The sequence below is a fragment of the Centruroides sculpturatus genome, unplaced genomic scaffold (assembly GCF_000671375.1).
Source record: "Centruroides sculpturatus isolate CEXI.00-Female unplaced genomic scaffold, Cexi_2.0 scaffold515, whole genome shotgun sequence".
Lineage (NCBI taxonomy): Eukaryota > Metazoa > Arthropoda > Arachnida > Scorpiones > Buthidae > Centruroides > Centruroides sculpturatus.
In genome coordinates, this window is record NW_019384913.1 from 412,386 (window position 1) to 426,325 (window position 13,940).

General features: G+C 27.9%; 1 protein-coding gene and 1 long non-coding RNA gene across 3 annotated transcripts; one reads left to right on the plus strand and one right to left on the minus strand.

Annotated features, from left to right (window-relative positions):
- Positions 1-1,617: 1,617 nt before the first annotated feature.
- Positions 1,618-8,629, plus strand: LOC111631695 (monocarboxylate transporter 12-like). 2 transcript variants are annotated; one of them, XM_023376002.1, is made up of 6 exons: positions 1,618-1,693; positions 3,336-3,591; positions 3,689-3,832; positions 4,548-5,798; positions 6,705-6,830; positions 6,914-8,629. In XM_023376002.1, the coding sequence occupies exons 2-6, from the start codon at positions 3,354-3,356 to the stop codon at positions 7,102-7,104; spliced, it is 1,950 nt and encodes a 649-aa protein (XP_023231770.1). In that variant the 5' UTR covers positions 1,618-1,693; positions 3,336-3,353; the 3' UTR covers positions 7,105-8,629. The 2 variants fall into 2 exon arrangements, with proteins under 2 accessions (XP_023231770.1, XP_023231768.1); XM_023376000.1 differs by lacking the exon at positions 1,618-1,693 and adding an exon at positions 2,010-3,244.
- Positions 8,630-11,804: 3,175 nt separating this feature from the next.
- Positions 11,805-13,522, minus strand: LOC111631698. The gene is made up of 3 exons (XR_002757751.1): positions 13,403-13,522; positions 12,008-12,128; positions 11,805-11,902 (listed from the first exon to the last, which is right to left on the minus strand). It is a non-coding gene; the product is annotated as an uncharacterized LOC111631698 (long non-coding RNA).
- Positions 13,523-13,940: the final 418 nt, after the last annotated feature.

The window sequence follows — 13,940 nt, forward strand, 5'->3', positions numbered from 1 at the left end:
AANTGTTTTAATAAGACTTTCCTCTCCTCATCTGTGATTTTGTGCCAAGTTGATTCTACATTATGAATGGCTCCATTATCTTGATGAAATTGAAAAAATTTACTTTCAGGTTTTTCTGAAAATGGCATTAGATGCGTATCTAGTACTTGCTGACATCCTACAATATAAATGTGACCAGGAATGAAAGCTAGATTTGCCATACTTCTCCATTCAAATGCACACTACATCATAACACTTCCAGCCTCTTGCTGCTGCTTTGAGTAAATTAATTTATATTTCTTAATATCTTACCAATAACTTCTTGCCATTTCTCAGTTTACATCATGTGATGTTTAGCCCATGCCAAAGGCTTCTCTTTGTGGCTCATATTTAGAGGCAGAATTTGTTTCATTTTTTTATTTTGCAGATGATTAGATGATTTCATAACTATGTATATTGTTGATTTTGACACATTTACGGTTAGACAAGATGTAGTTTGTTTTGGATCCATTGGAGAATTGCTAAGTTTACTGAAAACTGCTACTTTTGGTGGTTAAATTTTTAATTTAGTTTTTTTTTTCTTTTTTTGTTTTGGGAGTTTCCATTCTTAAAACACAAAAAGCCTCCAAATAAGAAAATAGTAATAACTAAAAANGTTAAATACTTAAATTTAAGTTTTTTATAATTTTACGTATAGTACAGTACAGATAATATCAGTAGCGCGTTACAACTTCATGTGTCCCAGGCAAAATTGAATTAGAGATCCCCATGTACAATGTTGATTTTAAAGTGTAAATCTAGAAACTTAAAATTACAATTTACTTTCTATAAAATTTGTGAAAATGTATTGTAGATAATTGTTATCTACGACAGATATTTATAATAAAAACGCATTTTTATCATAATAATTTATATTTATTTTATTTATTTTTAATTTTTACTGTAGATGTTTAAAACGTTTGAAAATTACTATATATTTTTAATAATAAAACAAATCAACTTTCAATATATTCGCATCTTTTACACAATATAAAATAATTTAATTCTCATTAAATAACTCCCCACTTAAAATAACATTCCTATTTTAGATTATCAAATAAACAGAATGGAAAAATGAGTTCAAACATAAAACACACATTAACAAACAGAATTTATCAACAACAGAAAATTAAAATCTAGGGGAAAAAAAATATATGTACATACATTTCTACGTAAATCAGGTTGCAGGGAGCTATAAAATTCTATTTTTTTCGTGATGTTCTAAATCTCATCAAGTAGGTTAACCATTGAAAATAAAGTCAGGGTCGGCAATAGAGATAGTAAATTGTTTTTGATATTAAAAAATAATTACAATAATAATGGAAGTGATGATTAACACGTTACGTATTTGTAAAATCCAAGTTTCTCAGAGATATAATAATGATAAACAGAGGAAAGTTTAATTCTGTAGTTAAAATTGTGCATATTTTAAAAGAGAATTGCAAAATATATAAATTTTTTTTTTAATATTTATACTATGATGGAAAGAAAATTTTATTTTTCTATTTAAATTCTACAATAATAATATTTTGAAACTTTGCCAATGTTTCTCTCAATGAACGAAATTCGGATAACAATCGTCAGATGGCGTTCGATGATATACGGAGGAAGGAGATACAAACTGGCGTGTTATCCGCATCACTTGTTTACTCTTAATGAAAACAGACTCTAAAAAGTAAGTATGCTTTTACGTGCTATCCTATTATTTAACCATTATAATTAATTTTTTACGCACTTAATCATTTTTCTTCATAACGCTGGCCATTTAATTTTCTTCAATTTTTAAATAGAATTAAACAATAGAAAATTAAATTTAATATATTTATTTATATTAAAATTAAAAATATTTTTTTAACCATTAAAATTTAAAGTATTTTAAAAGTTTATGTATATTTTTAAGAGACATTTATTTTAATTGAAGCGCTGCGAATTTGCAACTTTTATAAATTAATTTTTCGTAGAGTTTACTTCTTAGAGGAGCAGTTGACAGATCAAATAAACATATCCTCATTCACTAAATCGATTAGAAGTATTATTGAAAGATTTAAAGAAAAATATTTCTTGAAACTTTAATGAATAAATTCGGAAAGTTATTTTGCCCTCGCAACAGTGTCTCTGCGCTTAGATTATTCCTGTGTAACTCTATAATGTTATTCAAATGATGATATAGATTCTGCGCTATTGTCGTAGTTGATGATTTAAAAATTAAATTAAAACATTGCTATCGATTTCTAATATCGTTAAGTTAGAAGGTCGAGGATGAAGAAAGACTTAACCTGAGGGCACTTGGTCATATTAGGGTCATTTATACATTAGATACGGTTTTAAAGATAAAAGACGTTTCACAATTTACCATGTGTTTTATATAAGGTTTACGTTTCTAGAATTTACAATTTAAACTTTATTTTTTCCTTATTAAAAAAATTAATGTAAAAAAGATGAATAAATTTTAAAAAAAAGTTTGAAATTCTTAAGTTTAGATCCTCCCGCTTAATAGAATTAAAACTGACAAAGAACATCCTCTTAAATTTTACATTATCCAATTGAAGCGATTGTTGTTTGATAAAAGTAAATAAAAATTCCACTTCCGAAAAATGATCCGTTCCTCCCGAGATTTTAGAAACTGAAAAATTGATAAATTAAATATCCAGTTTAAGGATCAAGTTTGAATGACGCAAGCCTGACTAATGACGTCAATTAAGTTGTTTAATCATCATTAACAATACTTACAAATTTGCTACTAGAGGAAAACATCCATCAAATATTTAATTCGTGTGACAGGTCGTGAACTTTTAATACAAACAATACGAGTTCCTGACAATATTCGGAGATGGTAAAGAAAAAAAATGGCGGAAGATTTAGATTGCAAATTGTCTTTCTTTTTAATTATACAATGCTCCTGTTTTTTAAATTAACAGATTTTTTTTTTAAATATTGATTGTTTAGATTGAGGAGTCGACCTTTTTCTACTTCTGATGGCCTTGATTGATACTTGGTTACGATAAAAGATTGAAAGTTCGTCAACAGTAGACAGAATATTTTTAAGATTAGCATATGACTGGTGTATAAATTACGAAATTCACGCATGCTAAACCACTTTAATCCGGTTTATTATTTGTAAATTGCATAGATCTGTAGTAATATGTTGGTCAGAAAATCGAACAGGAAGGCTCTCCGAGTATCTCGGCCTATCTGCTGACAACTTGTAGTAGATGATTGATAAATGGTATTTGTCGATCACATGTCGATTCAGAATGTTATCTGAAAGTAACACGCATTAACGTTGTTCGCATCAAAATATTTTTTACTTTCTTTAGGTGAGTGCTACTTTGCTCATGTCTAAAGAAGATACAAAAGAAAACCAAGACGATGAATCGTGGGATATTCCCGAACCACCGGATGGTGGATGGGGATGGGTCATTGTGGCTGTCTCGTTTTTGTGTAACATGGTGGTGGATGGTATCAGTTACTCGTTTGGCATATTTTTTATGGAATTTGTTCAATATTACCGCGCTCCAAAGGGCCGTACGGCTTGGATTGGCTCTCTACTTAGTGGATGTTACTTGAGTGCGGGTAGGTTAATCTTAATCACTTGTTGAAACGTTCTTCGCGGTTTTAATTTTATGTCCACTTTTCTGAATTTTAATTTCAAAATTTTCAAAAATTTCAGGTCCGGTTGTAAGCGCTTTAACTAACAGATTTGGCTGCAGATCAGTGACCATTGCGGGTAGTATTGTGGCAAGCATCGCTTTTATATTGAGTACCTTTGCACCATCTGTCGATGTCTTAATGTTGACTTATGGAATCATGGGAGGTGAGTTAGAGTTTATAATGTAACTCTTAACCTTTCTACGTTGTAAATTATTGATATTTTGCCAAAGGAGGGATCCACGTTATTTAAAAGATTAATTTTCTTGTTAATTGATGACTTGTTGATATTTTATGAATCAAAGTCAACCTGGACTTTGATGTTTCGCTGATAATTTTCGAAAGGAAGTAAGAAACAAAACATAAGATACGCAAAAAAGTTTCATAACTAAATGAGCACTTTTATATTTTTCTAATAGTAAATCACACAGATGGATTTTAATGTGAAAATATAATTTATACTTAATCTTTCAATTAACATAAATACATTAATATTTTTATCATTATAAATATTTATTTAGAGTTGACAAAATAGTTTTGATCTAAACAGCTTATTAATCAAAAAAGTATAATGCTAATCAGCTTGTATTTAACACTTTATATCTCAGTAACCTCCTTCGGTTTAATATTGTAAAATATATTTTATGCCTTTGTCCACTTTGGACTTTCTTGTGTGCAGAATTATGTTACATTAAAGTATTTTAATTTGAAATTGTGTGATTCTCTTCCCTGGGTATAACAAGTCCTAGTTCACAAGAAAAACCAAACTGATCAAAGGCATATTATATAAGTAACTAAGGACAAGAAACATGTATCAAAATGTAAAATATATTCTTCACATATGCTGACAGTTACTTATTTATTTCTATTATCTTTAATAGGGATTGGATTTGGTTTGATATATCTTCCGGCCATCGTAAGCGTCAGTTACTACTTTTCTACTAAGAGGGCATTTGCCACAGGTATAGCAGTATGTGGTTCTGGAATGGGTGCCTTTGTCTTTGCACCTATCTGTCAAGCCCTGTTATCCATTTACGACTGGAAAGGCTCTCTCTTGATATTGTCTGGATTGACGCTAAATTGCATGGTATTCGGAGCATTAATGCGCCCATTGGAATCTGCTGACGATCAGAAGACAATAAGCACTACTACAGAAAAGAGAGAGAGCAAGTTTGATCTCATTCAACACGATGATGGAACACTAGAGACAAAAGAATTTAATACAGAACCCGGAGTTCAATCGAGACAAGATCTGGACCAGATGAATAAAACTACGAGAATGCCCTTTATAACGCTTTCTAGTATCGGAGAAACTTTAAAACCCGGTTGTGAAGGGAAAAACGGAACAAGAAAATTAAGTCTTTTACAATTGAAATCGAACCTAGTTATAGTTCATCCCGATATGAACCACAAACCAATTTCGCCTTCGACCGTACGCGAAATTTCTCGACGGAATTTGCAGCTTCCGATGGAATCAACTTCCAGCATAAGTAATATTCCTCTGTCTAATCGAAACAATTCGGTTATAGGAGATTATCAATCGAGAAGAATATCGCGAAGAAGAGTTTCTATAGATGTACATAAACATACGTACAGACGAGAATATTATCGTCCCATATACAGAAAAGATATATTTTATAGCGGAAGTATCACCAGTTTGGCTCAATATAATCAGTCGCAGAAAGATATAAGAACTTACGTAGCCAGTGTCACATCGTTACCGAAGACAGATGGAGAGGAAGAAGAAAGTTCTTGCGTTTCTCCAGCCATAACGGTTGCCTTAAAGGAAATGCTTAATTTTTCCCTCTTGAAAGATTGTTCTTTCATGCTTTTATGCATTTCCAATATATTCGGCATGATGGGTTTCTACATTCCATTCGTGTATATAACAGACAGTAGTACTTTGAAAGGAATACCTAGATCCGATGCCGCATTTATTCTTTCCATTATCGGCATCACAAACACACTAGGGAGGATGGTTTTTGGGTGGTTTGCTGATCGTCCACGAGTATCCTCCTTGTGGGTAAACAACGTTTGTCTTCTTCTAAGTGGAATATGCGTTTTATGCATACCATTCACCTTAACTTACACGACTGTACTCATAGTCTGCACTCTTTTTGCAGTATTTATATGTAAGTAAACTTAATTTTTATGTTCGATATATGTGTTTAAAATATATTGATGCACTATTTATCTGATAAATTTATGTTTTGTCCAATGAAAAAGCGATACTCTATTACACTAGGCAAGATTTCTTTAATAAGGAAAAAAATACAATTTATTTTAATCAACCTTGACTTCTGAAGTAATCTTTAGAGACTATTTATCATGTGATGGCCACACTGCAATTAGGCGATAATCATCCGTAGCATTCATTATTCTTTACACTTCATTACGAAATAACATATCCTCATTTCATTAATTAATATTTAAAATCCGATTTTCTATCGTTGTAATAGCGCCACACGGAAACGAAAGATAAAAAAATCTGCTTACAAATTCAGAATGAATCAGGTGATACGTTATTCATAAAACGTTTGAAATTTATACCACTTGACCTTGTTGTCAGATAAAGTCAATTGCTTCAACATTAAAACGACCAAACTAATTTATTTTTATTGCTCGGGATACGAAAAAAATAGTAATATGCCAATTCTTCAAATCTAGATTTAAAAAAATTATTATTTGAAATTTTCATATAAAAATACGTCATTTAAAAGATTTAAGTTGTGAGTCAATCTTAAATATAAGAAACAGATTCCGGAAAAATCGTAAAACAGAAATAAGTTGGCAAAACTTGTGTTTATCTTATCCATTGCCAAGTCTCTGTTTACTACTGATGTGAACAAAGGCAAAATGAAATCGAAGCTGTAAAATGTCATGAATTTTGCTTACGTTCTCCCGTAAAATTGTCGTGTTTCGTATTATTTTTTTCCTATTTAGCAGTTATTATTATTTGTAAATTGTTAAAACCTACTAAAATTTCAACTTATTTGCTAAAAATTTTAACGAAGTTTAAACTATTTCTACTTTTTCAGCGGCTTACATGTGCCTGACCTCGATTATTTTAGTAGATTTAGTAGGATTGGATCGTTTGACAAACGCTTTTGGGCTGCTGAGTTTATTCAGAGGAACAGCATCCATTATAGGATCACCTGTTGCAGGTACGTTGTTCAACTCTTATCTTCTTCAACTATGTTTAAAAAATATATATATATTTTTAATAATAAAACAAATCAACTTTCAGGTTCTATATATGACATAACCGGAAGTTATACTTTTCCATTTTTCGCTGCTGGCGGAATGCTTATTATGGCGGCAATTTTATCATCCATCATACCTTTCGTTAAAAAGTGTTCGAACTCTAACGAATTAAATCAACCCCCTATATCATTAGAAGAAGCAGAAAATGAGGAGAGTGCACAACAAATGATATAAATATTCTGTTGTAGGAATATAGATATTGTATATATAATATAATATAATATAATCTACAGGAGGTGGATCCAGAGTAGGAGAAAGAAATCTCTTTTTTGCGATTTGAACAACGAATATCAAAAATGGAGAAGCGAAAAAATCAGATTTTAAAGCTGTTTTTATTTCTAAAATATTTAGGATGAAGTAGAATATTTAAAAATTTATTTTATTTTTACCCTAAATATTTTAAAAGCGTACTGTATTTTATACAGAAATCTGCCTCTATACATTTTATGTGTACATAGATTATATTAAATGATATAATATACAATAAAATGTAATCTATATATTGTATATATAAATAGAATCTATATAATTCGAATATTTTATATTATAAATTGAAGAAATGCTTTTTTTATTTTATACATCAAGTGTTTCTTTGTATAAGTTTTCTTATACGAATTTCTGTACAATAATTTTTATTATTTTGTAATTAAAAATAAATATTATTGTATCGAATTGTTGTCGATTAATTTCGATTGCGGGATGAGGTAAATTCAAGGTTTTTATAATTAAAATACAAAGGTTTAAATGAATTATTACGGAAGTGATATTATTTATAATGGTTTATAGTTATTGAAAAAAATGGTTTTCCTTGTATCTAATCTAGAATGTGATGTAAGGCCTGGATATCCTTGAAACTTGTAGAAACGAGAAGATTTTAATAGCTCAATTAGAATTAAAAGAACCAGATTTTATTCGCTGAATAAATTAAGATGAATAAAAATAATAAAATTTTAATAAGATTCTCGTTCTTAAGAACATACAGGGCGATGAAATTACATCAAATATTATATAAATAATTTTAAAAGTTTAATTAAATAAAAATTTGTTTATTTTTCGTATACAAGCGATAATTGATATACTATGGAGTATTGTACTTATACATAATATTACTCAATGTTATTCATTTCATTATTTTATCACCTGCTGCTAATTAAAAGTAAATTAAGATTTTATTTATTTTTAATAAAATATTTCAAATCTATTTCTACTGAACAATAAGAATTTGAGTATATATTACCTTTACAAAGAAAAATAATATTAAAAATTTGGAATTATTATTCATATTAAGGTCACAATTATTTAACTGAGACTATAAACAAGATCGATAGATCGAAAAGAAGATAAATATAAGTAATCCTTAACTCAATATTTATTATAGTGTGACTGTAATCTCCGAAATTAATTATATTAGTCATAATAAATTAAATTAATGCCGCATTACATAATTTACTAGAAGTTAGTCATATTAATTATATAGGGAGAAATTTCATATTTATATCTAACCACTTCCAGAGTAATTCATTTTAACCTTATTTTAATTCCATTATAGGTCAAATAGTTACGATATATTATTCCATTATCTCATGATTATATAGTTCTAGTGGAGAATATTTCAACAATAAATTCTGTTACGTTTGTATGTTTTTGTCTTAAATAAATAAATAAATATATATGTTATAAAAATATACAATTAAAAAAATTTAATCCTCGAGCTGGATAAATAAAATTTTAAATATAACCTTGAAAAATGAACTTATATACAGTAAAACCTGTGTAAACCTAATATATTTTTCCGTTTTAAACAGGTTTTACTGTACGCTATTATCAAAATAAATGAAGCAAGAAAATTTAAGGTAGTAACTGAATGTTCAAACCGCTAGATTTGATTAATATTATATGCATTAATGAATCAAGCGCTAAGAAGTTTTACTAAGAAAAAATATTTAAAGTGTTCAGATATAATGTACAGTACGTAAGCAATTTGTTTTATTGATTTTCTAATGTAAAAATCTTAGAAAATAATTTATCGTTATCCAAATATTAAGTAGAGTGACGAACTTTTTCGTATTTACACTGAAAGAATTCAAATCATCAATGTAAAAACGTTAAAAAATTTGTTAGTTTTGTCGTCATTTCGCTTTTTAACATTGAGTATAGGCAATATTAATGAAAACGATATTTTCAATTTTTTATCAGTAGGAAAATAAAAATAACCGAAAGAAAATGTTGTATTATTTAATTAAAAATTATGTAATATTTGTTAAAGATTATATAATAATGAGGATGGTGTAACAATAACCTTCGAGAAGAAAATGCTGTTTAAAAAAGAGAGAAACAAATAAATATTTTAACTATAAATAATGTAATTGTTGATCTGATCGGTAATTATAACATAGAAAAAAACTTGGAATTTAAGCGTAATTATGATAATTAGAAACAACACTACAATAATAAATTGTGAATAGAAATAAAGAGAACGATTTTAAATAATAAAAATAAATACTAAAGTAATGACGTTACAACGTAAAATCTACAGTTGTATTCGAAAAAAAAATTCATTTGCAAGTATCAGAAAATCTTATCGTAAAACTTTGAAGGAAATGTTATGTAAACTTGTACAGTTACTGTATATATCTAGAGAAATTTAATGAACGTCGTGACTGGCTCGGGATGCGGAAGATCCCATTCTGGAAACGAAAATTTCTATCTTATAATTCTGACCTTTACAAAATTACCAAAAGATATATTTATAAATAAAAATATACATTATTCATTAAATGAAATAAATGTAAAAGTACTTAGATGGAGTTTTAGTAATAAACAACTTTTACGATTTTCGGAATTTAGCTCGTAAATAAAACATTTTCTGAGAGGAAAGTTTTATGAAAAAGATGCTCTTAGTACTTGAATATACACTTAATTATAGTTTAATTATAAAAATTTTAAATTGGTTTTAAAGATTTTTTGATTTACATCATAAATGTGAATATTTATAAACGTAATTTTAATTATTGTAAAAATTACAATTAAATGAACTACACTTTTAAAAAGAAGTAAAATAAAGAACAATTATGTATAATTCTAAACATTTTCAGAATATATATAATATTATCCTAATAATTAATTATTAATAGCTTGTTAATTTATATGTATTTTCATATGGCCAAATCTTGAGAGAAACTTAAAGTATAATAGAATTAAATAAATTTTATGGCGATGCTCAATTAGAAAAAAAAACTACTATCCAAAGAAATGAAGTTATAAATTAAACTTATACAATAATATCACTACACAATTGAGGTTAAATTATAGACTGATACTCATATTTATAGCATGAATTAAATTTTTAGTGCAGCATTATTGTATTTATGAATAGACAGACGTATTAATTAAAATTTATATTATTCTAATTTACTTTTTGAATGAATTAAGTTTTATAACATACAGATTAGTCGTAAATTTACGACAGGAAGAGCAGACTATAATTGAAAGATTTTCATTCATATTGCATAATACGAATAATTAAATTCTAAGAAAGGTTACAATTTGTTTTTAATAAAGGAACTGGCAAATTATATATTGAGGTTATCAAGGTTAGCTTAAATTTAAATAATAAGTATGTGTATAATACATATATAAGCCTATATATACATGCATATATATACATAGATAAATATGTATACGTAAAACGTGTAACACAAAACAATACGTCAACAATGGGCATTTAAAGCAAAATTCCCATATCTGTATTAACAAAACAATGGAAGAAATGCTTAAAAAGACATAACTTATTAAGATTGTGAAATCTAATAAGAGAATTTTACATTTCTCGGTTATTTTAATGGAAAGGATAATTACATAGATATTTATACTTAGAATATAGACTTGCATTTTAATTATTTCTACAGATTCTTTTAATTTCTTGCAAGTATAATAAAAATTTGAAGTCATTATTAAATTAAATTAAATTTCAAATTTTCTCATTTTCTTGGATTTAAAGAAAATGAAAAAACAGCATTAAATTATAAACCTGTTTATTACGAAGTAAATAAAATAAGATCAATAATCTAAGGTAATAATTCTTTCATTATCTAAAAATACAATGTAATAAATTAAAGAAGATGGTAATTTAAAGTGATATTTTTATTGTCTTGAGGGATCTTCATAGAATTGGATTGCACTAACGCAATAAGGCAAACGCAACAAGAGCGACTTTCCAAGAGGATGTCTTCAGGGAGGACTGTTTACGGAAAACTGGCTCCTAATTAGATATTATTGATAGATACGTGAAGAAAACCCCAAGCGACCAGCCCGTCGGTCAAGTGCAAAGCCTGACATCCCGGCTTTGCACTTGACCAATGTTCAGTGATTTATCCATTCCTCCATTGATGGGCGGATCTCCCCAGCCACCAATTTAGACTTTGTAATTTTTCATGGGAAGTCAGTTATTTAGGCACGAGACAGTTCTCCAACCTTCGTCCATATCCCATTTGTAGGATCAGATCCGTCAAAAACAGGAGAAAGAAGTCGCCGTGTAGTCTATTGTGCTCCAATGTCACTCGAAACAAATTCAATTAAGATATTAAAATGATGAATTAAACATTTTTTCATGCGAATAGATGCATAAAACACGAAAAATATTTTTATTATTTAGTTTATTATCTGAAGTTAATTTCGTATCAAATGAATTTTTTTGTAATAATAAAAATATTACAAAAAAATGTAACTAATTTGTATCATTAGTCGTGTAATTATTAATGTTATTGATGCAAATTAAATTCGAGATATTTCGCTCAGTTGTGTTTATAATTAAAAATAACTTAAATATTACTGAAAAAATTATAAGAAAAATAATTAAAACATTTTACTGAATGATCGCTTTATTTTTACGCAATTTATTGCTTTTTATTATTTATTAATGTAATGGCCATTATACATTTTGGAGATCTGATGTTCGAACAGAATGAGAGACCTAAAAAATTAAGATAAATTTAAATATAGTACAAAATCAATTAGATGAAACATAAAATATTCAAGAAAACATTACAGGTAACCTTTGTGTAATACAGGTACTTACACAACGCGATTTCGATATAAGATGAAATCATCTGTTTATCTTATTCTAGTAAATGTTCTTTTATTTTTCCAATATCGTTCGTAGATTGTGCAATTTTCTTCTATATATCGAAAGCTTTTCTCTGTAATGATGAAAGATTTTTATTTTTCTTGGCAATCTTGTTAGAAAATTGGCATGTAAAATACTATTATGTGCTAACAAGATGTAATTTTATATACTAAAAATATCCCTTTGGCATTTCGTGTGTAAGCTGTATGTTCCTTGTAATTTTCGTTTTCTTTTTCAATTGTGTTCTTGAAAATAGCTTTTAATTGGATAATTAGTGTGAACAAGTTAGTTAAAAACATAATTGCATATCATCCTTAGTGATCAAATCGAAGTTTGTTTTTGTTTTGTAATTCATGTATTGTTAAATGAAATTTTCTGTATTAAATAAGCCTGTTATTTTCTTATGTGACAGATAAAATTTATAATTAAAAAATCGTTTGGAACGTAAGCCTACTTTTTATATGTAATTTGAGTCTCGCAAAAACCGATTTTTATAACGCGACGCTTTGGTAGGACCTAACTACCGCATTATATGAGGGTTATTTGTACTGTTATGAGTATGTAACTCGTACGTTTAGGTCAAAGTGCCTCCGTGCTATAAGAAAACGATAGACTAAGAAGAACTCTAATATGGTCAATATGGCTTTGCTTTTACATTAACTCATTTTCGAGTGTCATCTTCTCTTATCTCACAAAATACAGCTAGTTTTCGGGATTGCATGATTGGGCTACAAGTGGCAAATTGAGATGCAGTATTTGTAGGCTCTAGTCTATTGCACTTGGGCGACTTACAACTTTTTGGACCACTTTAAAATAATTTAGGCTATATTTCAAGGAATTCTGCTTTACTTTTTAGAAAACCTATCTGGTAACCTGCCGTTTAGCTGCAGTTTATTCATATTATTATTATTACTATTAATTAACGAAAATAGCATTCTGCATATGTAGCCGTATTCCGTTTCCTTGATAAATTACATGCCATTTGGCATATTGTACAGAAATATGTAAATCTCTAATAATTCGAAACTCGATTGTTTCGTCCCTTGAATTTCGAACTAACGAGGATTTTTTGTAATAATTTACTTTTGGTATATTTAATGTATGTTAACGCTTTTCTTGAAAATGTCAGTCATTATTATTATAAACCTGCTCAGCAACATTACATTCTTAAGAAGAATTATTCTTTGCTTATTTTATCTTTTATCGTATAACTTACTTTTTTTAATTGTAATTCAAAATTTTATAAAATTTAATAAATAAATTTTGAACTATTATTTATTAGATTGTATCTAGAAATGTTTGCCTATTTTACTACAAGATGAAATCATATAAAATATCTATATTTACCTTAAGTTTATTTCTCTAAATAGTAAATAACCTATTTTTCAATCTGATAAAATACAAGTGTGTCAAATGAGTTAATAAAGTTGCATTAATATTTATTGATTTCTACAGCCTTTAAGGAATATCTGCTCGAGATCAAACTGAGCTCTTTAAGAAAGTTATTATTAACTTTGTAATAATAGGTCAACACTGATAACATTAATACAATAATTATTATATTAACTAAGATAATTGTGATAGCATAACACATGAATATTTAAACGTTCAAATTAACTTTTAATACAAGAAAACCCATAATTAAACATAAATAAAATGAAATCTGTAAACGTAATTTATACAGTAGAACCTCGATTATCCGGACTAATTGGGGATGAAGGTAGTCCGGATAAGGAAAAATCCGGATAATCGAAACAAATACTTTAATTTGTCTTTTAATGATAATATAACACGTTTTCTTTTCGATGACATATCGGTAATATTAAAAGTAAATACTGTATTTAAATCGTGATCAAATTTTCAAGAAACAAACGTTCGTATTGAA

Excerpts from the sequence above, each read along its gene's own strand:
- LOC111631695 (XM_023376000.1), top strand. Across the intron at positions 3,592-3,688 it reads TGGATGTTACTTGAGTGCGG|GTCCGGTTGTAAGCGCTTTA; the intron begins GTAGGTTAATCT and ends CAAAAATTTCAG. Across the intron at positions 5,799-6,704 it reads TCTTTTTGCAGTATTTATAT|CGGCTTACATGTGCCTGACC; the intron begins GTAAGTAAACTT and ends CTACTTTTTCAG.